A 27,665-nucleotide genomic window follows, 5' to 3' on the forward strand; every position below is an offset into this window, starting at 1 on the left:
GGGGGGTGTGTGGGGTGTCGGGGGTGTGGGTTGAGTTTATCTACTTCTATACAACAACAAAAATGAAAACTTGAGTCGCAAGTTATTGATAGGTTATGTTGGAATAGTATGTTTTCATGCAACTCTTGTCATTCCATAAACAGTAGGCTATCATCCTCTCATGACCTACAATATAGGCCTTGCTTTCCTTATCAGATTAGCATATTTCAATTTCAACTTCTCATTGAACCCTCTAGTTATGTTGGTTACTATCTTTATAGCCAAGCTTCCCTCCATGTTCTTCCATCCTTCCCAAACACATTGTAGATTGTAAAACATAATGAGATTAAGAGAAAACTCAGCTTGTTTCATTGATGTTGTATGTAGCAAATTATACAAGTGATCCCAACGAAATAGAAGTTCTAAACAAATTTGGTCAGTTAAGTGAAGTGTTTTCTTTTCTTTCTTTTTTTAACCTCGACTAATCCTTGGAAAAATTAACACAACAATTCACCGTCACAGTCTCTACTTAAATTGGAAATGCATAGATGGAGAATCGAACCTAGGACCGTGTGTCTATCCACATAATCCCCAATTTGTCCCAACCATTTGGGCAACCCATGGAAATAGAGTGATAAATATTAAAGATAAGAAGATATATGAGAGACAAGTTGGCTAAAAGTGACAAGCAAGAATTCCGCCCACTGAATCCGGGTAATATAGATCAAATGTTGGTCCATGTGATAGAGAACAAACACCCATGTCCTTTCCCTTCAAATAATTATAAGAACTTCATTTCACTATAACCAAACTCTAATGGCATTTCTCCATTTTCTCGTAAAAAAAAAATAATAATAATAATAATAAATAAATAAATAATTTTATACTATGTAACAATATAGAAAGATCTTCATATATCATCTGCAAGGAAAATTTTACAACGAAATGAAAGGAAACATTCAAATTTTCCAAATAACAAACATTACTGCTAAAAGTTTTAATAACCTCCTAAGTAATATGGCTAAAACATCAAAACGGAGGAAGAAGACTTTCAACAAATGTGCTAAATTCTGCAAACGCATGAAATTTTTCCAACCTGATGACTTCTTCACAGAAATGGGTTCTTGGATCATAATAACACAACATTCTATCATAAGTAATGTCAATAAGAAGCATTCCCCTCCATAAGGCAACTGCAGAAAAACAATGAATATAGGGATAACAGGGGCTGGATAGATCAATGTGATAATCCTTACTCCAAATGGAGTTAGTGGAGTCCTTGAGCACCCATATATCCCACTGATCACAATAAAAGATATTACATACAACACCTAGCTTGCCTCCCAACTCCTTGAGATACATATTCTTCAAGTTATATCTTTTATCTCCTCCCAACTCCTTGTGACACATGTTCATCGTATGTTTAAATCTTTTATCATGTGCCCAACTCTCTGGGTGTGCAACTACTTTGAATTCCTCAAGTTCAAGATCCAGAGAAACAATGAAATCAGAGGAAGATGAATTTACCTGCTCACGCGGCACAATCATCCAGTGCACTCCCCCATTTACATAACACATGGTCTTGCTTGATCGATCAGCAACTCGATGAGGGAGATTCCCTATTTGTCTCCATGAACTTGAGTGTTGCTGGGCACCTCTCTGACCTATGGTAAATAACTCACACCCATACAACTGGCAAACACAAGGGATACTCGTATCAATTTCCGACCTTTCAAATAGGCGTACTACTTTGAATTCATTGCTTGAGGAACAATACCCAAGTCCCTCAACGTAATTATAATTTCCCTTATTATTGCCTCTGGGGATGACCATAGTGCTTTGCGTTGTTGGGTTACAAACCACAGTTTGACCATCCGAAGAAGTAAGGCAAATCAGTCCATTACAAGGATTCCCTTTCATTAAAATATCATGTCGCAGGAGGAATGCATCGGCATAATTTGGCCGAATCAAATCAACGGTAACACTCCTCTCTTTCTTTTCCTTGATTGAACAAAGACCAATCAATCCATCTCGATTATCTACCCAAAGCACTTTGATAATGTTGGGATCTTGAGTTGCCCGAGCTTGGTGTGTACTAACAAAATAAGGATCAGATATCAACATGTTCCATTGTTTGCTGACGCACTTGAATCTTGAAAGTGTCTTCACTGTTAGCCTAGAAAGTATGTTGATCATTAAATCTTCATTTCTTAAGACAATACTAGTGTTGCTGGTCATCTTCACTGTTAGCCCAGAAAGTCTGTTGATCATTAAATCTTGATTGCTTGAAACAAGACTACTGCTGCTGGTTCTACAAGTACTTTCTCCTTCCAGCTTCTCCATTGTAAATAATCTTCGCGACATTGATTACATTATCTATAGCAATGTAATCAAATCGCTCAGAATGACATACACGTCATAAACAAAAAGAAGAAGACAACAGTCTGGAGAAAAAGAAAACTTAATTGTCGTAAGCTAACATATTTTGTTATAACTTGCACTATTGCAGTAATAAGAAGAATAAATCTGATAAAAAAGGATTATAAACTACAAATAAGATCTCCAATGAAATCGAACGCGGGCGAAAACAAAGTAAATGTGTTCAAATAATGGAATTGAGCCAAACACTTGGGGACCATGAAAAGAAGTATGCGCCATACCAGATTATGTGTGAAATGGAAAACTCCAGCCAGAAATTGACAAAATTTTGTCAATTTCTGGCCAGCGATACAGGAAAGAACCAGAGAAGTTTGTCAATTTCTGGCCAGCGATACAGGAAAGAACCAGAGAAGATTGCCCTAGGAAATTGAGAATGAAGTCGACAAGGCAAGGAGCGAGGAAGACAGAAAGCATACTTGGGATTTTTATCCCTAAATAGTATCTTTGAGAAAATTAATTGCATGACTCATAAAAATAGCAACTAAGTGCACAAGGCGCCCGCTACTGCAGGGTCTGGGAGGGGCAAATGTGCGTAGCCTTACCCTCTGCTTAGCATGAGAGGCTGTTTCCAAGTTTTAAACCTGTGACCAACATGTTGCAATTGTGCAACTCAAGCATTGCGCCACAGGCCCGCCCACTGTACAACTCATAAGTCATTAATAAATTCTCATGACAAAAACAAAAGGTGTTTGCTACCCAACTATTGAACTATTTAAGTCTATGGATTAGAGCAATCCATTGGCCTAGACAACACCTATAAATTCATTCAAATGGAAAGGCACTAAAATTTGAGAGTGGCATCCAAGAAAGCAATTTTCCCTCTATGTGACAATGTTTGATGAGAATGAAATTTAGTGGGCATGTTTCCTATATCATTATCTAATCACGGTTAAAATTTTAGAACCAATATGAATCATTCAAATGTCACTTAAATACTTTTTTAAAAGGGCACAACATATCAGAATGACCAAACTTGTTAAGCTTACCAAGGCACCCAAATAATTGCCATATGGCAGATTCGGTAGTGCCCAAATTTTGTAGAAGGTAGACCCTAAGATCCCCTGCTCATAAGTAAATTTTAGCCCAAATAGAATTTACCAAGGGGGAAAATGGAGGTTTGAAAACCCAGACTATGTGAGAGTGCAGTTATGAGCTCATGTAAGGATTGGAGGAAGAATGACTCTAATCTGAAGCAGAGATTTAGATAAAATCTGACATCAAATCTAATGGTCCGATTTCAAGAGAATAACCACTAGATCTCCGTTACTAATTTTCAAGATAAATAAGAGATAAAATAATGTTAAAAGAAAAAATCAAGGGAGATGAAATAGAGGAGAGAGAAAAGGTTGTTGATGGGTAAGAGAGAAAATGTGTATTAAAGAGAAGAAGTGGTGATGTTGTATGGAAGAAAAAAATAAGAACAGATAAGAAAATCTAAATCTCCGGATGAATTGGTATAACAGGAAAAAGCAAGTTTTAGAGGGGGAGAGAGAGAGAGAGAGAGAGAGAGAGAGCAATAATGGGAGAAGGAAATATAATCCGTGGGAAAGGAGAGATGGGGAGAGGAAAAGGAAAAGAAAGATCTCTTACCAAATTGAGAGAGAAAATAGAGAAGAGCTCACTCCCAAGTTTCCAAACAAACAAGTCAATTCATTGATCTAAATCATGATGGGAAGTTGGTTACATTGCTTACTTTTAGAAACAGAAAAAAAATAAAAATATCTCCTAGATTGACCATCTACCGATATAATATCTAATTATCTACTTTCCTAACTACAACTCAAAAACAACTATGGAATCTCCTAAACTAACTCAAAAGAATAAGAACATAGTAATAAAATTTAAGATAAATCCCTATCCAACTATTACAATAAGGGATTCTAGGCAAAGTTAAGAGAAATAATTCTGGATTGGATGAAGGATTATCTGGCATTGGGTGCATTATGTGAGGATGTACAAAACTACGTTGTGATGACTCAGCAATCTAGAAGCCCACGGGCTTTATATTTCAGCTCAGTACAACAATAAAAGCCAAAAACTAAAGCCCAACCAAACTAATACTAAAACCTGGCCAAATTTAAACCGGTCATACATTAGCAAAGTATGGTCAGTGGTTGAATTACCATATGCATGCATGAACATAAATGGGAATGCATGCCAATACACATGAGGGTATTTGATTGCACTAGACTATGAAATTTGACACCTGGCAACCCAAGGATCGCAGTAGCTATTTAACGATCAAAATAGCCATATTATCCTTTCACATTGTCTTATAAGCTTATCAAGGCCAGGCCATTCAAATGAGGTTTTTCCTAAATGCCATTTTCTATTTAGGACTAGCTACGGTATAGCAACCCTAGAAAAAACTAAGAGGAGACCCCCATACTGATGCAAATAAGTCACTTAAAGGGCTTATTTTGTTAGAGTAAGCCTTGTGTTGGTTATGATGTGTTGGGGTTTTGATCCCATGGATTTTATTTGTAATAGACCACTTTAATAGGCCTAAAATATGAGTAGAAAGTAGTAAAGCGAGATTTACTTCATTAGTTTAGAGTCCTAGTCTTGATATGTTTTGATTGTTTTGTTTGAGTCCAACTCCATGTTGGAGTCTTAAGTGTCTTTTAGGAGTCCTATTATGAGTCCAATTATGCTTTTATTTGGTGGACAAATAGCTTAAGTCCTAAGCTAAGTAGGTTTCTTTATTTGAGTTTAGGTTTCCAATTAGTTAAGGATTGGGTTAGGCCCTTTTTAGTGTTTGAATCTGTTTTGAGTCTTTTATATAAGTTTGTGAAGGACTACAACATTGTACACGAATTTGAATGAAATTTTCTCTTCTTGTTTTTTTGCAAAGATTTTCCTAGATATGTTGCATTCATCAACTAGGATAGTTGAGGGTGAGAGACCCATGCTTGAGATAGCCATTCCCTTGCCCCCACCCCCATTCTTCACTTCTTTCTTTGTCTCCTCTATTTTTCTGATTTGCTCTTGAATATGAAATTTATTGAATGTACTAAAGATCCTTCATGGGATTGGATCACTTGTGGTTCAATCTTACATCAATCGGTATCAAGCCTACCCGAGGATGGAGTCGCATTATTTTCGTGGGGAAATTACTTCATACATATTCCTTGAATGGGTAGAACTACAACTTGACAGAGATGAAACAGGTTCGATATGCTTGCTCCTAGATGAGTGATGGTGCTTGAATAAAGTGGAAAGTCTATGAAAGGCAACTTCGAGCTCAAGGACGTGAGCCTAGGACTTGGGAAGAGATGAAGTACAAGTTGGCGGGCATGTACCTATCTAAACATAAACGAAGAATGTACTTCCCTTCCCCAGAGTCCCTTCTGAAGCCCTCTACTGATTTTCAAAAGCCATCCATAGATGACCAAAGCATGAAGGAATTATTAAACCACTTGGACACTATGTTGCAACAAGTTGTAAAGAAGCAACATGAAAAGACGCCTTCCACCAATGAACAGATTCTGAAATTGAGGTTAGTATAGAAGAAATTCTAGCAATTGACCATAAGAATCAATGACCCATACTTCATTATTCTGAATAAAAGGATAGGAAGACAACCCTAAATTATATTATATAAATCAGAGTTAAAATCATAGCCGGGTTGGGCCATGTTAGGCAAGGCCTGGGTTGACCAAACCTGACCCAAGGTCAGCGTTTCTCAACCCTAAACCGCCCTCAGTGTCATAAATCTTAGCCCAAGCTCTGTTTGGGCTCAGGGCAGGTTCTACCGTCAGGGCCAAACTTACACCCCTATTTCAATTTAACTGTGATAATCTCATGCAATTTCCTAGGTTCTTTACTAATATATTTTACCACTAGAGAGCTACCTTCCATCTTGAACAAAGTTCAACTATCTGTATTCTATAACCACTTGATCATTGCTTAAAAAGAAAAATTTTGATAGTCTTAGGTCCTTTCCTAAAATGTCAATTTTCAGCCCTATCGGAGTTCTATACCGTGACGAAGTAGAGTTCGGAAATCTAGGAATGTGGGACCTGGGCATATATTTGATTGATTTTGGTTCTGAAATTTAACATGTGGCTCATGGCCTCTCTATCCAATGGTCAGTATAGTCACATCAATTGTCCACTTGGAAACATAATAGTAAGGAAGTGGGAACAGTTACTACCACAAGCATAAAGAAGAAAAGTTCTCCTAAATATGCCCATAATTAGTTTTGATATTTTCTCATAACAGAACATTCATGTTAGTTGCTAATATCTTAATGGCAATGGTGTATCAACACTTAATACTTTGCTTTATTCTCATGACAGCACCATATGCTATTGGAATCCATTTATAAGATAATCTTGTGTGAGACTTGAGGAGGATACTCTATAATAAAAAATAAAAAAATTTGCCCTTGTCAGAATGTTGAATTAAAAAAAAAAAATGTCAATCTAAAACACTTCTACATACTTGAGTGGATACCAGCAAAACATAGATCAAGTCCACGCTACTCACAAAGAACCCTGCAAAAATCTAAAACAAAACAACCAAGGGAATTTCTTTGAATTCAGGAAGAAGCTAAGACAATGCAGCCATGCTGACATAGGCAAAAAAAAAGAAGGGGTACATATATATATGGGTACTAAATGTGCCTGGACTTATATGTGTTTAATACTTCGGGAGCAAAAAAGGGCATATAATAATATGCAGCAGACATCTATATCATTCAACAAAGTGCTATGAAAAGAAACCAAATAATGCAAGATTCTATCTCAAATTACCCAAACTACCCTATGAAGAACTTTCCTAAATACTGCAATAAAGCAAGCTTCTACCTCTCCTCCTCCCTTGGACTTCCAAAATACCACATATTTCACCTATTTCACCATGAAGAAGCAAAAGAACAAGTGCAGCCAAATAAGCTAATGGCCCAAAGCAGAGAATAAATGCGGGAAAAGATTGTCAGCCCAACACAAATAACTGGGAGCCCCAGGTTGCCAATTTCCCCAAAAAGCAAGGGGTTTGAGGCTGGCACTTGGGATTTAATTAGGAGCTAACTAGAACATTCAAAGACGAGAGACGGAGATGATAGATTTGTGAAGCAGGGGAAATGCGAAACTTCCATGAGGTCTCTGAAACTACTCTTTGCCCTTTTGTTTCGGGTGGGTCGTGTGTGTGTGTGGATTTTTTTTTTTTTTTTTTTTTTTTGGGGGGGGGGGGGGTTGTGGGGGTGTGGCTGTTATAAAGAAGAAGAATAAAGATCCATTAACGGAAATGAAACTTATATTGGGAATGATTTCAGTCCCTTAGGGGGAAATCATTGAAAGGCCTATATTCTGACCACCAACAAGAAGGGGGGAAAATCAGAAAACAAAGACTGGATTGCAAATCTTTGAACTCAGGAAGCACTGCAATCCTGTTCTCCGATGGCCTCAAGTGAATTAAAAACACTTCAAAACACTTTCAAATTTCTTGCAACACACTCCGATTCAGTCAGGAAATAAAAATTCAGATTTAAGAAGAAGAAGAAAAAGAAAATAAACCTTTCATCCATCTCTAACCAAATCAATTACTACAAAAACAAGCATTGCATACCTCTTGGAAGCTGCACGCTCCGTTTTATTATCAGAACTCAGTTGAAAATAGAGGTAGCGGTCTGAAGATCTGAACCCTGAAGCTAAAACCTTCTTTCGCCAAGCAATTGACGATGCTATGGCTCATCTAGGGCTTTCTATGAAAAGGCCAAAAGGGAAAGGATGATAACTACTAAAACTGTCTATTAGCCTTAAGTTCTTTATTAATTTAGGGGGTGTCAATCGGTCGGCTCGGTTTGGTTCAGTTGCGGTCCAACTTGAATCGGTTTCAATGTGAGAGTGGTGAAACGAAACCAAACCAAATAAGAAAATTTCGGTTTCATTATCATTTTGGTTTGACTTTGGTTTCTTTATTAAATGGGAGAAATTCTGAGCAGGTACACTAGTATTTCTCTCTCCCTTCACACTTAAGATGCAGAGGGAGTTGCAATAGAGAGATCATCAGGTGGGGCTGGGGAGAGTTGCAGGGAAAAAGATATCGCATGTTAGGGTGCATGCCCGAGCACTCCTAATCATTGGATGTGTGACGAGCACACCTCATACTGGAGAGGATCTGAATCCATCGGGATAGAATTATGATCCTCTCCAATGGAGGGGCTAGAGGTATCAATGATCTCTCTCTCTCTCTCTCTCTCTCTCTCTCTCTCTTATTAGAGATAGATGGTTAGTTGCATTCAATGATGGTTGAATTTGCAACAAGGTCACATTCTATCATGCCATACTTAGATGAAAACGAGTAGGTTTACATAATAAAGGACAAACACCAAAGGGCCGTTTGATAACGTTTCTGCCGTTTCTTGAGCATAAACATAAATTTTCGTTTCTAAAAACAAAAACGAAATTAAAGGTGTTTGATAAGTCATGTTTTTGAAAGTCGATAGTAACCAGCGAAAGAATGACCACGAGTCGTTTCTAGAAATGGCAAGTCGTTTCTTCAACCATAAATAGCTACTTGTTTTACCTAGATCATTTCTTGAACCATAAATAGGTACAAATTTCAATTTTTATTTCTGAAAACAAGTGAAACGAAACAGTTTTATTGAACGTTTTTTGTTCTATTTCTGTTTGATAACGTTTCTGCCGTTTCTGTTTCAAAAAGCGGCATAAACGTAAATTTTCGTTTCTAGAAACAAAAACGGAATTAAAGATGTTTGATAAGTCATGTTTCTGGAAGTCAATAGTAACCAGCGAAAAAATGACCACGAGTCGTTTCTAGAAATGGCAAGTCGTTTCTTGAACCATAAATAGCTACTTGTTTTGCCTAGATCATTTCTTGAACCATAAATAGGTACAAATTTCAATTTTTATTTCTGAAAACAAGTGAAACGAAACAGTTTTATTAAACGTTTTTTAATCTATTTCTGCCGTTTCTGGACAAAAACACATTTCTTAAAACGTTATCAAATGGGCTCCAAGAATAGTTCCAGGGAATCCACATTAGACAATTCTACTTCTCTTCTCCTGCCCTCATCCCTAGTTCAAACTATCTATTCATGATTTGTTCAAGAACTACTAACCAATTGTTTTTAATGAATCAGGGTGGGCAAATATTATTATTTTCAAACAGAAATGTTTCACGTTACACAGGTTACATGATAACAAAAAAAGGTTCTGACGCTGATGTAAGATCCCTTTTCAAAGGACTAAAGCTATCTAAGGATGATGGATGGAGCGTACATGTCAAAAGTATGGAGCAATTCCAGTGATATGTATAACGTCATTTTGAACCAAATACTAGTTCGTGGCTTTGGACCGTAATTCCTTTATTTTTTTTAATGTATATAAATTTCTATTTAACATCCATTTTTGGCTCGGGCATCCTGGCAAAAAAAAAAAAAAAAAAATAGCCCTATCTATCATGACAAACATATCTAACACACAATCCTCTATTGGAAATATTGATGTTGTAGGTTTATCATTTTAATGACTTTTTATATTCTCTATAAAAAAAAAATTAAATAAAAAGAATAGTAATGGTTTAGAGAATGTTATAAGGAGAATAGATTATGGAACTTCTTTTAGTCTCTTCAAATTCATCCCAGGTTTCAGCTATTTTTATGGAAAATCTTACTTGGGGAATGAGCACTAAATTAAGGATTTTGAAGTTGGTGTTTTAGATATGATGATTCTATTTTCATAAAGATACCAAACAAATCAGATTGACAATTGTTTTTGTCACATGATTTTAGTAAACATATTTGGGCATCATGATCATTGTGGGGACGTTAAGAAGCAACATATTGACAAGCTAGGGGTAATAGAAATGAGAATGCTAAGATGGATGTGTTGGAAAACTAGAAGAGATAAGGTAAGGAATGAACAAATTAGAGTGGATCTGGGGGGTTGCCCCAATTCTTAACAAGCTTCGAGAATGTCATTTGAGGTGGTTTAGGCATGTTAAACGAAGACCATCGGATGCACCGGTAAGGAGGAGTGACTTGATTCAGATAGGAGAATTCAAAAGAGCTAGAGGGAAGCCATAAATGACCGTAAGAGAGGTTGTGAGGAAAAACATGCACAAATTAAGCCTTGTCCCAAGTAGGGGTGTCAATAGGTCAGGCCGGGCCGGTCTCGATCAAACCTAACAGGGTCTGGCAGTGTGAAACCCTTGCACCGTGAATGCCCGTTTACTTAAACAGGATTAGGTTTGGAGGGTATGGTACAGTTTGTAATATGACCGATCGATGTTGTGCTTTAATCGGGCTGCCTTAAACGGGCTACGGATCTACTTAAGTTTAAACTGGCTCTCTACGGGCTCCCCCCTAAAATCCATTTTTAAGTGGATTAAATGTTCAGAAATCTTCCATTTGAACATAGTAAAGATCACCCCAGAAACTCTCCACGGTTAATCATATATGAGATCATGGTTGTTTCTTACACCAAAAAAAAAGAGAGATTATGACAAGTACCAAAGTGATTGTTCTTCACAAGAATTGTCTGCCCTTCATTCACTCCCTATTAAAACATCTCAAAAGATCCTATTTTATTTTATTACAAAGTTGGATGTAATTCCATGCTCAACATCATCTATCATAGATTTTTTATTACAAAATCTTTACTATTATTTTATATTAGTAGTGGTAAAATGGGTATTTAGGCAGTTTTAAAGGGGTCGGGTCGGTCAGGCTAAATGGCTCGGTTCAAGCGGACTTCTTAAACAAGTCGGGCTTGTTGGGCACTCGACGAGCTAGTCGCCTGCACCGTAAATGTCCGTTTAATAAACATGTCGACCCTAAGCCTGACACGTTAGGCCCGACAAGTTTATTAAACTGATCGGTTCAAGTCAGGCCTTAGGCGAGTCAGGCTCGATAGAGCCTACTAGTGCCGACTCAGGATTGACACCTCTAGTCCCAAGTATGGTTCTGAATAGAGCAAATTAGAGGGCTAGGATCTAAGTAGCGGATCCGTTTTAGTTGTCTTACTTTGTTAGTGATTACTACTCTGTCTCTTTTAATGTCTTCTTTCTATTTCTTTGGCTTTACTTGGATCCATGTAACCGACCCCATTAAGTTGGGACAAAGCTTTGTTATTGTTGTGTTGATCATTGTGTAGGCGTACCCGATGCACAAGGCTCCCGCATGTGTGAGGTCAGAGGCTAAAACTACAGAGCATGGCCATTGTATCTTTAAAGATCTTTAAGATCTCACTATATTTATTTCAGGATTTAGTTTACACCTTCCAGTTTTCAAAAGCTGAAATTAAAAACAATGCATTTTTCAACACCAAAAAATCCAAATCCTATTCAACTTTTCAGTCAATAAATAGATATGCTTATGATTCTATTATCAATTCCTGTCCTTCAAACTCTTCCTGTTGTCCTACCAAAGAATATCACTTCTTGTTGGGCACTGTTTTTTTCCTTTTAACTCAAATCCTTGCATGGTTTTAAGATTCAGATCCGATAGATACCAACCAAAACCAATCCCCGAACCGATCCACTAATAAGGCAAAGGGTAAAGATATTCAGGTTGTGTCTATAGCCAAGAGAAGAAAAGAAAAAATAAAATTGTATTATTATCTCAGTAAGAAATTCTCATTACGTTTGATGTCTTGAACGAAAAGAAGATTCTTTTTGTTAATTTCAAAATTCACCTTGAGAATAATAAAATTTTCTTCTGCTACCAAAAAAATGAATTGCGTAAACCACAAGAAAATAAAAAAACTTTTCTTTTCTTCTATTGGTAGTCAAACAGACATAATTTTTTATTTTCTTACCATTTCATTTCTTTTCTATTTTTTTTTTTTTTTTTTAATTCTTCCCTTGGCTGCCAAACACAGCCTCAATGAAATGGCATCATGTGGCTGCACAAAGACATCATGAAGAGGATCATGCCGCGAAATTCTCCAGCTCCAGTTCCAGTGCTCCCGCTGCTCTTAAATGTAGTGTGATAAGCCTTATCACACTACATTTCAGATTTGATGGTCCATCTATCAAATTATGGGAGGAGAATTGGTGATCTAGGCTATAAAACCGTCCAGAAAAACTAAAATTTCAAGTAAGTTGTCTAGGTTACTCCTACAACCCAGAGCAGCCACCAGGGCCCTCTCAAGTGATAGCAGTACTGTGAAAGAGAAACCAAAACGAAAAGCAAATGATAAAAACTGAAGAACTCAGAGAATATTAACTTGTTCCAGCTGAAGATACTTTCATGGCATGCTTTAGTATGAAAAATTAAGAACTACAATGAAGAAGCTAGAGCCTGTGCAGAAAAGAATAATCCACTTTAGTTCTATCACTATTAACATGAAACGAAACAAAACAAAACACAATCCAAAAAGGAATGGAACCCAAAACACAAATGGAAGAATCCACACCACTTGCATATTGCAGCTGGAAATATTCTCATGATATGCTTTTTGCAGTTCCTAAAGTAAGTTGAGCTCTTAGCCAATGGCATAAGAACAACTTTAAAATTGCACTAAGTACTGATGTACTACAATGAAGAAGAAGTTTTACACTTTGAGGAAAAAACGAAAGGCCTTTTCCACTTCCTAGTCCTGTCACTACTGAAGCTGACTAAATAAAATGAACCATTTATCTGTAGATGTGGGAATGAAGCTCCTCAACCTCTAGATTTAGAATCTCAAAACCTCCATCATGCAGTTGTTTAGTCTTTTTGTTAAGAACCCATCCATCATATTGATTTCTAACTTCAGCAAAAAAGGTTGGTCAAGGACAATGGGAACCATCAAAGGGCATTAAAATTTCAGAGGATGTCAGCTTTCGGACAAACTATCCTATGGAAACAAGCTGTTTTTGCAAAGGCCCTGAAAGAAAATTCCAGTAACAAGGAATATTTCACGAGATCATGCCTAAACATGATGATATCAAATTCTATTCAAGCTTACTGAAACAGAGAAAGCCCCCCAAAAAGCAATCATAAAAAATGATTAATAACCTTTTTCAGTTGAATAAATTGAAATCACGACAGTTTTAGAAGAAAAGCTAAACAATTAGCAACAAGAACACACTATATAGGGGGAGGGGGGGAAGAAGAGGATTGCAACTGAAAACTTACATAAGTATGAAAAATATGGCTGATCCAGGTCCTAAGTCAGTCTAATTCCTATTCTAGTAAAACAGCACAAGTACAGATGCACTTGATAAGACAAGCTTCTGAATCACTTTTACATGAACACAACAAACGAAATGGATAAAAATCTATTGCCCCCATCCCAAGCATTAGCAGATCCCATCCTCCATGGCCAATGGTTAAAAAGTCAGTGAACTAGAATCTCATTGCCCCTTGCGCCAAAATCCCAAGGAAGACCATTACACTTAGTTATCAGACAATCATTCACAGAAACACATTTCACCCTAAGAAGGTCAGAAAGACTCAGGAATCTATCACTAAAGGAGAGTTACACCACCACAAATCTTCTCAAAATCTAATACACCTACCATCACCAACTTCACAACAAATATATGTTGTAAGAAGGAAGCAGCCATCAATTACTTTCCAAGGACAAGCAAGCATGATTCTATGAACCATTCCAGAATCCCATTCCTTATCGCCCAGCCCATATTTAGATTTTGATGACCAAGTGCCATAGGTTATCTTCCTGCCTTGGAATCTCTACCACCACTTGTTTGATTAGAAAGCATCATTTTTTCTAGGAAGATTTACAATGGCAAGACTACCTTCTTGAATAGACCATCTCCCCAGACGACATAGAAATAGCATAAAATGTTTATGGTTCGAAATGAAATAAACTCTTGTTGCCATAAAAAAGTGAAAAGTAAGAAGCAAAAGGAACAGTTCCACTTCTCCATGTTAATTATGGCCAACACCAGCAATAAAAATAAGCGACTTTAACATCAACGACCATACAAATGAAACAATCTACAAACAATTCCAGCCCATCAAAGATTCCACCATAAACATTGTAAAATACACATTTTGCACACGAGACCATCAAATATCAAACATTAGCAAATTCAATTCACATATTATCCCACCAGCAATCCTGAAACATCAACAGACCCACCAAGCAGAAAACTTTGGCAACTAGTACTGCCATGAAATCATATCAATAGACATGGACCTCCACCCAACTCACTGCACATTAGAGATGCCACCATACAACTCATAAGAGACTATCAAGATATCTAACATTAGCAACTTCAAGCCACAACAGGATCCCACCTAGAATGTCAGACAATCAATAGACTTAACCGACCAGAATATCACAATCCCAAAAGCTCCATTTAAGCCACCCCTTCCACAGTTCCACTTTTGATTAGTCAAGCAGCCTCTCTTAGCCCCTTCAATGGGATTCGTCCCTGCTCCTCTTTAATATGCCAATATACCTAGAATTGAATCTTACATGCTTCATTAATGCCACCTTAAACTGAAGAATCACCAGATGGTATTATTCTTCAGTCCATTGTTAGATCTCACATCACTAGAATCAAAATCCAGCTCAATCTTTTCCAACCGATTAAGCTCATAATTCCACTAAATCTACCTCTACACTTTCATGCTGCAGAAAATTTCCAATTCTTCCATCATTGACTTTCTATCTTCATTGGTTTCATCTAGAGTCATTAAATCATAGGTCATTTTACAAGTATCTACTTTCGCCACTTACTTGTTAAGCCACATCGACTCATAGTTCCTTCATCATTAACTACTCCTCACCAGCTGATGGTCTAGTATTTACCCCCAAGACGAAGAAACACAGGCTACAGGAAATAAGCCCAATAGGCAAATACACAATAGAACAATGACCATATATAGCGATGGTCTATCCATCTCTCCATTAGCTAGCTCATCTACCAAAGCCATTCTCCATCCAAAGCAGAGGTCCAAGGTCCACTGAGAGACCTGTCTATCCTCATTAAGTGCATCCATCTCCATTATGGCCTCCTGTTTCAAAATTTTGAAAAACCAGTACCGAAGTTGCTTTGCAAGTTCACTTTGTCTAATCCCAGCTTGCTCCTTCAATCAAATAAAAATGTGTCTCCAGAAAATAATCTACTAAAAAAAAAAAAGCAAATAACTAAAATTTAACTAAATGTTAGTACTTTCCTACCCACAAAATCATTATCACATTAAACACCATGCAACAAGAATGTGACCATTAAACTCCCCACTCTCCCCTGCTTTGTGTGGAAAAAATAATCACCATAGTTGTCAAGGCACTGTTAGGTGATGCCAAGGTGACACCCACACAACAAGGCAGGCCCTGCCCAAAATGACTAGTTGCATTATCTATCAAGGCACCCAGACCCAAAAGATGAACGAGAGTTATGAGACATATGAGACATACCTGGAATACAGAAAATAAACATCAAAATAATGAATTGGCGTTTTCCCTCAAAGCCTCGATGTCACCTAGGCATCATGGTGCCTCAGCTTTGGTGCCACGACAACAAGGTTACTAACAATAAGTTGATGGCCAACAGATAGCCTAGAATAACCACTTTAGATATCTTGGCTAAATGGGTGAGATACTGAAGAGAATGTAGGGGTGGTAGGATGAAGTGGAAAAGAACTTTTACAGTGTCATGTGATCAATCCATTCAATTAAAATACAATGGGCACAAGATGACAAATAATCTATGGAGCTAAAATCTGGGCAATAAGGAAATAACACATACATGAAATGACTGAAGAAGAGTTAACATGTTGAGATAAATGGCAACACTACGAAGGATATAATCACAAAATGAAAGCATCCATGGAGCTAATGAGTGGCAACAATAGAAGGAAAAGTTGATTTAAATGGTTTAGTTGCATACAACAAAGACCAGTGAACACACACACACACAAAAAAAAAAAATTATGCAAATTGCAAGATAAAGGGACACTGGGTTGGTGAGAAAGATGAGTGCCTACAAGTTCACAGTAGATATGGCCTCACATGTAGGGAATTAGGGAATAGGGCTTCTGCACAGACCTCAAATAGTTTTGATGTCACCTAATGAGATGTGAGTTGATATGAGTAGTTGCTCAAACTCAAGGTTCACTCAAGTGTTATCATCTAAAAAGTTATACAACTCACACCGTAGAAAATATAATACATATCCATTGTCTAGTAAAAAAAATAGTCTCAAACTAATAAATAAATAAATCTAGGAAAAAAAAAGCTCTAACATCCATATATTTAAAGAGGTCTCAGCTTAAGAGTGTTGTCCAAGTTTGTGGCAACAAGTTTTAGGAAGGATCCACTTACAAACAGCAGACTTCAGGCTCAGAAGAAGGCTGTTAGAAATTATGGTCAATAAAATAACCAAGTGGGATCATGGTTCAAGGTTTCGACCGATACCGTCGAAAGTTCCCACATTTCGACGGTATCCAAGACTTCGATATCAATAGCATGTGACTTCTAAAAGTCACTAGTTTCGACCAGTACCGACAATTTTCGAGCGGACCAATGGGTTCGACCCTTTGGGTTGAACTAGCTTTAATAAAAGCCTTCTTGTTTCGAAATTTTGACCCTCTCCCCCTATTTCTTCTCTGTGAAGTTCGAAACTTGAGAAATCATTCAAGATTTTTCCCTTGTACCATCAAATCTTCATTCTAGCTTGGATCTTGTACATTCATAGCAAATCTCCCTAAGTAAGGGAGCTTGGACCAAAAAGGTAAATCCCATATTCCCCAAAAATCAATTTTTTTTTATACAATATACTTGGAAATATAGTAGAATGACTATTGAGTGTTAACTGTTGATAGTAGATAACTCAAAATTATGTAATATTATTATTTATTTTGGATCATTTATATTATGTTTTGTTTGTTTTAAACTTTAATCATGCATTTAACATTTTTAGTCATTAACTTATATATGTATTTATGTAGTATAGTTTCAATCAACAACTCAACGTAAAATTAGCAAACTTTAGTCAACACCACAAGGATGACCAGGAGTTTCTTCCATAAAACTAATTATGTGAATGAGTTAGAAATGTTCAAAATAGAACATACACAAAAAATCAAGATTAAAAAATCATTTTGGGGTTGAAACCAAAGTTTCAACCATAGCCGGGAAATTTCCCAATTTGCCTTGAAATTTTCCAAATTTTGACCGAAATTTCTGTCTCCCCAAGGGTCGTAACCCAATATTTTGAACCTTGGGTGGGATGTCCATAATCACAAACTAATTACAAGGACAAGAATTCCATGAACAGCAACGCGTCCAATAGAAGCCAACACTAACAAACTAATGCCAGCAGACACAGCAATCAATGAGGATAATCTGAACACAGGATCCCTAACTGTAAATAAACATCACCACTACTTTCATAAGAACTACTACTCCTCGTCTTACTCATGCATATCATAAAGACCAAAAAGCAAGGGTTACTTATCAAGTTCATGTATGTGAATAGGTAAAAGGAAAATCCTTAATATAAAGGTTAAAACTTTGTCAAGTTTAAATGATTAAGTCGCCACAACCTAATTCACCTCCCAAATAAGTAAAACAAACTAATCTTACAAAGTCTAAACCCATAAAAGTTCTCCGATGCAGATACAGGTTCCAAAACCGGAATCAGATTGCTAATGGGCTCATACAAGATTGCAAAAACCAAATATCAAAGATTTGACGGCAGTTCTTGTAATAGCATTGAAGTTGCAAAGGGGGATGACACCCTTGTAAATAACCAGAAATTTCTAATGTTTAAATGGGTCGGTTAAGAAGAGAGGACAGAAGTGGGAATTTAATTTATTTGTTGAGGGTAGTCTTGGAAGAACTTATTTGGTATGGGACAACCTAATTGATGGATAAATGAAGGGGAATTCTGCAAAACAGAAATTAAACTCATAAAAGCAACAGAAGAACCTTTCTTCTTCTTCTTGATAGAACACCAGGCAATAGACCCAGCCCTTTATCAAAGGGAGATCTCAGCCATAAGAGCATGATTCAGGCTGAAGTTTCAGACGAAGGTTCTTCACTAATAGGCCTCTTCAATCCCACTAATGGTCACCCAAAAGCTCGATTGAAAGAGGAGGAATCAACCACTGAACTGAACCTGGCGGAAGTTAGGGTTCTGACCTGTTGCAGGTCTTGTTCCTCACCACAGGAAGGGGTTTAAGAATAGGGCTTCAAGGGTTTCAATCGCCCAGGTGCAGGCTGCCTTTGACCCAAATCTCAGGTAAAGAGTGTCAGGGATGAGGGAGATTAATCGAATTCTCTTCAGACCTGCTGTGCTGCAAGTTGCAGGAAACTAAGGCTGCGTTTGGTAATGTTTCTGTTCCAAAAACAATGTTTCATGTTAAAACCATAATTTTCGCTTGTGTTAGGAGACCCTTTTTTGTCTCTAAAATGCTGTCTGGTAAACCTGTTTCAGATATGGTTTCAGAACAGAGAAACAACAGCTGTGCGTTTGGTAAAACCTGTTCTGGAACATTTTTTGTCTATATAATTACACTTAACAGATGAATAGGCAGGGGATGCCTGTGAATCATCCAACTAATTCCATGCTTTCTCATGATGTGTTAAAACTATTCAAATCTAACCTTCTAAAGGGTCAAGTTCCATGCTTTATCTACAGGAGTGATGTTGTCTTGATTGATGGATTTCAATTTTCAATTCGAGAGAACTGTAGGGTTTGGTGCTTGATTAGCAGCAACAATGGAGATAAGGAATCCCCTCAAATAGCTATGGGGAATCCACCCTTAGACTTAAGGAGAATCCTCTCCCTTATTCTTGGTGAATCCATACTAAATTGACTAGCAGCAGAAGAATTTTATTGATCAAAACATGCGTTTACAGCAGCAAAATCCTCTACCCTATTTGTAGCAAGGATCATCACCCTTTGGTTGATTGGGTAGCAAGTACAAACTTTCCAAAAACTTACCCAGACCTGAATTAGTAACTAGACTAGAAACAACTGGAAACTAATCTATGGACTTCTATAACCTTACTAACAGAAGTAGAACTATATTGCAAAACCGAAGTTACTCTAGGCTGCTAAACTGCTGCTGATAACTCCACCTAGAAGACTGCTGGAGGGACTAAAACAAAATCGGAACAGAGGTTGAACTAGGGATTTCTCCTTCCTCTTTTTACTAGCTGCAATATAGGAGGAAGTAAATACAAATTACAGGAAACTCTAAACATTTCTGAGGCTCTTGTGTCTTCGGAATTCAATAGTTGCACGAGTTTATGTATCAAGGAAAAACTCTTGGCCACAAATCCCCAAATGCTTCTCACTTCGCCTGGTCAGGAATCTCAGGATTTAAGGTTTGTTAAATTTGCGGAGCTCAAGACATGTCTTACTCATTTTACTAGAAAAGAAAATCTTAAAACACTTAAACTACACAACAGAGGTATTTCAATCTCTGATGAAGCACTCAATTATTTGTCAATACACACAAATTTACAAAAAACAAATCATCAATTGACACTCAGATCACAGCTGGGAAAATTCCAATTCTCAACATTTCATAAAGGACATTCACAATAGTCACCCAATTACATGATACCACATTTCAGTAACTTGAAAGCTTTTTGATGTTGTCTCACTCTCACCCTCACCTCAGCAATCAGAATATCTTCTACAAGGCAAGTCAAGTGTAATTAGCGACCAACAAAAGAAAGTATCAATCGATCTTTAATGGAGAGAAAGCTCCAAGAAAGGGATTTCTATTTCCCTCTTTAGGCTCTGCCCTGTTTATGTCCTAATCAGGGCCGTTTTTGTCCATGCCAGATCCTCTGACTCTGAGCTTCTCCCATATATATTTAATGGATTCGTCATATCCATCTACTTCCCAATTTCAAAAAGAACCCTCTCCCTCTAATCGCAATCACAGTCGATCGTAATGGAGGATAGAAGAGAAGCTCTGGTAAGAAAAACTAACAAGGTATTCAATCAATGCATCTCAAACGCAGATGAGTTATGCAGCTAGATGTAGGGATCCTGTGAGAAGGAAACTGATCTATAAAGAAGTGAAAAACTAAGACGAGAGAGAGCAGGGCTTCAGCGAGCAGGAGTGAAGGGTTTCACCAAAAGCTCAAAACATATGTGAGATGGAAGGGGTTTCTTCACGTGAGCGGGAACATAGCTAGAGAAGCATCGACCTGGGTTGAGGGAGAACAGGGATCGAGTGGGAGAGAAGGGCTGAGTTCATCACCGAGAGTTTGGATAGAGGAGACAAAAGGCATCAAGTTTTTGGGGAAATTATTGAGAACATGGGCTATTATTTCACCCATTTGTTTCATGTGAAACTTTTTTTTTTTTTTTTGTTGGTAAAAACATGGTTTCACATGTTTCAACATTTCCCGTTTCTCCTGTTTTTTTACCTGGTTCGTTTCAATAAAAGGGAAAAACGAACCGTGGACACCAGACGGAAGGTGCAGTTTTCCTATTCCCAAAAAACGAAAAAAATGTTTCTGAATACCAAACGCAGCCTAAATAGAAGAACAAAGAAACAGATACCAGATTAATGGGAAACGGAGAGGGAGAATCGCATGGGCGGGGGATAAAAGGTCAATCGACCTTCCAAGTACCCATTCGGCACTAAACAAATCAATTCAGTCCATTCTCAAATCTGTCCAATACTCCAATAACTTGGGTTACATTGCAATTTTTATTAAACCAAAATAAAAATTTCCTAATTAAAATCTAAAACTGATAGAAAAGAAACTCCCTAATTATTTCCTAAGATACAAACTAACAAAATTAGAAACACAATAAAACTCAAATTGAAAGTTCCCTACATAGCCTATTAACTGCCAAAATAAAATATTACAATTATTCCCCAAAATAAAATAACTCAATCTTTCCCAAATTAAATAAATCCTAAAAGATCCTCCTGAACCCAAAAATCCAACCAGACCCAATTCGTCTCGGTCAAGATTGCCAAAAGGGTCAACTCGGTTCAGCCTTGATTCTGCACCATTCTCATACAAGCATTCAAAAACCTAAATGAGATGGTTTGCAAACAAAATCAAAGTAAGATCAAGTATGAGAGTTTATTGCATTCATCCTCCAAATCAATGTAAGTTGCTCCTAAACATAGCTGTCAAGGCAGCACCTAAGCGCCTTGGTTCCCCCCGCCCTTTCAACCAATTTGGATCACCTAGTCAGTCGCCTTGACAACTATGCTCCTAAATCCCTATCTTAAGTGCTAGTCACAAACTAGAGGATGGCGGAGCTCCTAACAAGATTTCCCTAGAAGAAATACAGCAACTTGAACAACAAATCAAGTCGTCTACAAAAAAAAAACACAAAGTAACTACTTCTCTAAAACATTGTTTAACTCCTTTAAGCCTTTCTAAAGGAAGGAAACCTTACCAGAGCTATTTGATATATTGCATGATAAGTGTTCTCCTCGAAATTGGCAAGAATCAATTTAGAAATATTAGAATATGTGCAACACAGCGCAGAACATCCCCAAAATCCTTTAACAAGGAAAATCAGCAACAGAGAGGCAAAATGAGGAGGGATGAAATACACGTATCAGACTGTTAAATGCAAGATCCCATATCATTTATTTTTCTTCTCATACATCTTTGTTATATTCTTCTCATTTTACTCCCTAAATACCTTTTCATTAGAAGGAAGGTACAAATGAAGACTCGTCCCACTTAAATAGGTGAACTTGAGACATGTTTATAGTACGAATCAAATATTAAAATTGGTCAAAAAATACTAAACAATACATGACTCAAATTACACAAAACCATTGACCAAAGCTAGAAGATACACAGACACCATATTTAAGTAACCAGATTTTTGATAAAAAGTAAACTGAAGGAGAATCACCAATAAAATTACAGCCATATAGCACCATCTCCTCAGAAGTCCCTCAACGTTAATTGAACAACTACTTCAAGTAGTGAATCAATAAAAGTATTGTCGTTTAAATTACTATTAAGTACAATGAGATGTCCTTAAGAACAACACAAAGAAAAGGTACCAACACAAAAGTTCTTTCGATAACAATTCAGGAAAAAGTAACGCAGAAGTAAATTGTCCTACAAGGATCCGAGAAATTAAATCTCTTTCATTAACTCCTAAATCCTGGTAGTGAGATAAGATTGATAACTCTTAAACTACAGTGAGGAAAGAAAAGGAAACAACATATCCAGGAAAGCTGAACGTCTGAATTCAAAAAACATGTAACATGACAGAAAATTCATTTGACTACACAATATCTGCGAAGCCTCTGCAATAGGCCACAAGTATATATACAGGAGAAACAGACCAAATGCAATTGGAGGCCCAGTTATGGTATCCACATTGTACATCTACCTGATAGTGACAAATTTGTTGGTACCATGTTTTGCCCAGTGAGTCCTCAAATCAATCGGATTAGAAAGGTTATAACCCTCAGCAGAAAGTTTCTCCAATACCTTCTTAAAAGCTCCCTGGCTCATTTTCCGCCCCGCTATCCTCGCACCACGCCTTTTGGTACTCATTGGTAAGGGATACGTAGATATACTAGTAGTACAGCATGCCGATTGCCACCCACCACACCCCCATCGATAACACTGTTGAGGAGCTCCAGTGCATGAACAAATCGGTATCGGAATACCTGAAATATCCATATCAACCCCATTTATGACAACTCCAGTGTTCTTCTTCCCAGGCTTTTCTCTTGGAACAGAAGAATTACTCTCATCCTTAGGCACACCAGGGGCCCTTTTACTCTTCTTTGGTTTTGGAGACTTTTGGGTATTTGTGGTGCGGCCACCTTGCCTTTTCTTCAAAGGTGCCTCCTTTTTACCACCTGCCTCTTCTATATGAACCAACCTATCATCCTTCGATGCATCAGGTGGCTGAAGCATTTGCAGGGAATGAGCCCCAGATGGTTCAGATAGAACAGCAAAATTGGGATTACCAGGTACCACATGCAGAAACTTCTCTCTCTGGTTGATCCAACCATCTCTTACATAATCCATGGGAACTGGTGCTTCTGAAACCCCACAGTCTCTATGATGGAAAGCTCCATTAGCACTAACCATGACTGCGGATTCACGCCCTGAGAGAAGAGATTTAGTGTCTCGCTCTGCCACGGTTGACATGAGCTGTAGACCGAGATGCCCTTTAATGGAGGGTTCATAATAACCCCAATTACGGATGTTCAATCCGCCATCATCGTCCATTATATCTATAAAGGAAGAATAATCACTGACAGAAATACAATATTTGATTTCTTCCCGTTCAACCCATCTACCACATTGCCTGCTAGCAAAGCCTGCAAAACCCACGAACGATACGAAACCAGAAGAAACAGAAATAAATCCCAACAAATGTTCATAAAGGAAAAGAAAACGAACATAGAAATCAAAATCGGAACACCAGAAAATAACCAAAGTATCAGAAGAAACTGGTCGCTTGAACAAGAATCCAACAATCAAACATCAATAAACCAAAAAGAAACCTGACCTAATCCATATATAATTCATCGTTTAGATGGCCAAACCACCACCTTGAATGCCTACAAAGGTCACAAAGGAAAACCTCGTGAACAGCATTCAGCTTATCACCAAAAAAGAAATCATTTTTAGGGTTTAAAACTTAGATCTCTTCAAATAAGAACCCACATACAGATTACTGATTCAGACTCAAAGTTCTAATATTTCAGAACAGAAATCCAAATGCAAATGAAATATTACAGATTTCAGACACATAGACAGAGATTCCAGACAAAGAAGACTTACTTGCAGGTTGAAAAATAGCTCTCTAGGGTTCTTCCCCTTTTGTGATGGGAGAAAGAGAGAGGAGGAGATAGGGAGAGAGAGAGAAAATGAGACCCAAATGGGCAAAAATCAGCGAATATACCTAGTTTTAGCACAACATTTATGTATATATATATAAAATGCTTATAAATATATATATTTCTAGTTTCATAAAAGAGATGAAATCTATTACTATGTTATCTTTGTTTTTGGGAGAGGGTTTACTACGCCAGACTGCGGCCAGATTGCAGTTTCCTTCAATGAGGGTGTGGGAAATCGGATGGTCAAGTAAGATATTTTACGAGGAGAGAGAGAGTGGCAAAAGGCTTATGAGTGGGATGTGAAAGGGCAAGCATAAGAATGTGAACAATGGCATTGTGGCAATCTTTTTTTCTTTATGAAGACTAATGGGAGGTTGTGCTGAGGAATCTTCAGCACATGGGGAAAGGTCGTGTAATATTTTCGTCTTGTGTTTAGTGTAGACACACGTAAGAGGATAACTTTCTTTTTCCCATAAAATTTATGGATGGATGCATCTTCTTTTACCATACGGAAATTTAACACAGCAATTAAACTCTTTAAATATCTAGGAAACAGTTGGGATCTCTTATCTTATTTTATTTTTAATAGAAAAATGACTTTGATTGGCCATATGTCAAAATTTTAATAATCAAATTCGATCATTACACTTGTATGGCCATATTTTGGCGTGCATCATTGTAGTTCATTATGTCCATACACCCACTTTGTAGGTTTAGATTTTTCCACTTCATTTTATCACTTTGTCAATTCCATTTAGGCGAAAACTTGACATATGAGGAAAGGATCTTGCTTTCTACCGTTTATAAAATTTCAATCTCATTCAATTGTCCGCGTGATAGATTTAGATATTTGTTCATAATTTCATATGGGTGTATCATGTATTATCCAATAAAGTTGTCCATGCCTTAAAATAAAAAAGGAAAGGATTCCTGAAAGACAACGTGGCCTTGCACTAACACGGGAGCCAATAGGAGTGCTCACAAAAGCATCAATAGGGGTGGGTAGTCATTTTGCTCCCACTATTTGGGCGTAGCAAACAGCATGCCTCTTAGGCTACTTTTTTTTGAAGAAAAAATTCTGGAAGGATTCTCTAAGTCTGAGATGTTTCCAACACCATTACACAATGTGATTTTTTACTTATTTTTTTTACCAACAATTTTTTTTTTATTTAAGAAAAAGAAAGGGGAAAAAAAAAGCCAAGAAAATAGCATGACCTCTATAGCCAAACAAAATGGAGGGCAAAATGATTGCTCTGCCCTCATGAAAAATAGAAATTCCCCGTTGTTAATGTTTTTGCATGTGCTCTCATTAGTCCCCATGCTACTGTAGGGGGCACGCTGAATTTTAGGGAAACATCTCCCAAATAAAAAATACTTCTATAAGATGGCATAGGATACACCTTGAGACTATAAGAGACTTTTCCCCCCTCTTTTTCTATAAAATTTTGGAAAACGTACGGTCCTTTGTCACACCCTCTATGCCAAGACACGGGGTGTGCGAAAAGACCTCCCTACCCCTATGTGGTCGATGCCTCTGCAAGCCTTTCCATTGGCCGACACGTTTGGCACAATAGCCATGCAACTAGGGATCGTTCTATCACCCTAAAATTGTTTAGTGAAAAAAATTTCTACCAGTTTGGGGCAAGCAGCATTTAGACTAAGCAAGCACAAAAAAACTATTGTGTCCTCCCCTCGCCGTGGGTTGAAGATGCTTATGCGTGCCTCCGCATTGGCCTCATGTGCTAGTGTTACCTACGCTAAACTGGTAGGGTTCTTCTACCCAAATTTTTAGTAAGAGATTGTTGCCTAGTCGAGTAGCCCCTACACCAATGCAGGGGCCAATGAAAGTGCATATAGGAGCATCAACATAAATGAGTTTTTTTTTTATTTAACAAGGAGGTGGGTGGTAATCTCGCACACCGTTGTGTCTGAGGGCAAATCCATGCAATAAGGTTAACTTTCTTTTTCCATATTTTATTTTTTATAATTTAATCAAGAGAAAATGTTTCTTTTGGGGAGTATGACCTTTGTGCCTAAACACATGACAAGCTGAATATCATTCACCTCTATGAAAAGGTAAATGATTCTTCTATAAATGTTTTTTCATGTACTCTCATTAGCCCCTTTGCACTGGTATAAAACCACATTCCTCCACTTGAAACACTTTTCCTTTTATCAAATATAATAATTATTATCCCCGTTGGCATGAATGCCTGGATGCCACCATTGGCGTTTGTATCATTGACAAAACACACCTCCTCCCCCTTGTTATCCTCTTCATTCAACTTGATGGCACTGACTTCTGCTTTTGTTTTATTCTATTAACTCTTAAGAACCAGGGAATCGAAGACAATTGCACCCTACCTCAGCCATAGGGAAACAATGGAGTCCAACCGTACATTAATGCAGGTTTAGTGAAGCCATAAAATTTTTTTATTTTTTGGGTAAAACATAAATGTTAGAGTTTGAGTATAAACAATAAAGGGAAAAAATCATATATTTGCAAATAGTAATTTGCATATTAATTGTTTAATATCTTTGCAAGAGTAGCTATTGGCAAGGTTACGATTGATGTGTATTTTTTTATTTTTTATTTTTAGTTATGTCACTGAAATATTATTGAGTAATAAATTTTAATATCAAAATTTATTTCTTACACCAATAAAAATGGGTAAATATTATTGAAGAAATTTTACCAAAAGAAAAAAAGAGAGTATTGAAAAAATAAAGATGTTTAGATAGAATAATGTTTTCAAACAAAATTTATTTTCCATTTGTAACAGAATGTAGATGAATAAAGAATGAAATTTTGTCAAAATGATAAAGTTAGTGAAATATGAAAATAAACCAAAATGTTAGCATTCTCTTTCATATTTTATAGAAAAAAGAAAATTGATTATTCATACTAAAACTATTTAAAATATATTATTTAAGTTAATTAATTAAAGTTTTTTTGTATAGTATCCAACTAATGTCATTTTTGTAATTAAAAAAATTTTTCCACTTAACATATCTTTTCAAGAAAAGCAAAAAATATTTCCCGCTTAAAATTTTTTATTTATTTATTTTTTGGGTGCAAAGTTCCCAAAAATATTTGTTGTACAATGTACACTTCCCAAATTCAAATAAATCCCCTTACAAAGATCATATACCCTATCTTGTTGCAAAGATACCTCCAAGAGAGCCTTCGATGAACTCCTTTTAGAAGTCAATTTTTGAGTTTCCTATGCACGATAAGACTGTTTTTTTGGGGATTTCCATCACTTTGTTGGAGACTTGGATCATGCCCAAACTTTCCAAATTCAAATTGGACACACTCATACGGTATCTAATCATGATTTAAAATCTCCAATTTGTGGTTTAACACTAATCTAGCTTGAATTTAGTTAGTTCAAATGTTTTAAACATAATTTCAGCTATTGATAGCAAATCTTCCAAATTTTAACTCAAAATCCAATGTTTTTGAGTGAGACAAGGCTTCTTTCATTGCCAAGGCTCTAAG

General features: G+C 37.0%; 2 protein-coding genes across 8 annotated transcripts in view; both read right to left on the reverse strand.

Moving 5' to 3' along the window:
• Positions 1 to 8,142, reverse strand: part of LOC122069982 (F-box/kelch-repeat protein At3g06240-like) — a 10,677-nt gene extending 2,535 nt beyond the window's left edge. For 2 of the 5 annotated variants that reach the window (XM_042634082.1, XM_042634083.1), the window contains exons 1-3: positions 7,990 to 8,142; positions 6,865 to 6,927; positions 1,507 to 2,355 (exon numbers count right to left, since the gene is read on the reverse strand). In XM_042634082.1, coding sequence (XP_042490016.1) covers positions 1,507 to 2,343 — 837 coding nt within the window. In that variant the 5' untranslated portion in view covers positions 2,344 to 2,355; positions 6,865 to 6,927; positions 7,990 to 8,142. Of the gene's footprint in view, positions 1 to 870; positions 2,356 to 6,695; positions 6,781 to 6,864; positions 6,928 to 7,989 lie in introns of those variants that run through there. The other 3 variants (XM_042634079.1, XM_042634078.1, XM_042634081.1) reach the window with 3 other exon arrangements.
• Positions 8,143 to 22,352: 14,210 nt separating this feature from the next.
• Positions 22,353 to 24,259, reverse strand: LOC122069968 (protein BASIC PENTACYSTEINE2-like). 3 transcript variants are annotated; one of them, XM_042634060.1, is made up of 3 exons: positions 24,105 to 24,259; positions 23,830 to 23,881; positions 22,353 to 23,638 (listed from the first exon to the last, which is right to left on the reverse strand). In XM_042634060.1, the coding sequence occupies exon 3, from the start codon at positions 23,544 to 23,546 to the stop codon at positions 22,689 to 22,691; it is 858 nt and encodes a 285-aa protein (XP_042489994.1). In that variant the 5' UTR covers positions 23,547 to 23,638; positions 23,830 to 23,881; positions 24,105 to 24,259; the 3' UTR covers positions 22,353 to 22,688. The 3 variants fall into 3 exon arrangements, with proteins under 3 accessions (XP_042489994.1, XP_042489996.1, XP_042489995.1); XM_042634062.1 differs by having other exon boundaries at positions 23,743 to 23,881; XM_042634061.1 differs by lacking the exon at positions 23,830 to 23,881 and having other exon boundaries at positions 24,105 to 24,255.
• Positions 24,260 to 27,665: the final 3,406 nt, after the last annotated feature.

Source organism: Macadamia integrifolia, unplaced genomic scaffold, assembly GCF_013358625.1.
Source record: "Macadamia integrifolia cultivar HAES 741 unplaced genomic scaffold, SCU_Mint_v3 scaffold784, whole genome shotgun sequence".
Lineage (NCBI taxonomy): Eukaryota > Viridiplantae > Streptophyta > Magnoliopsida > Proteales > Proteaceae > Macadamia > Macadamia integrifolia.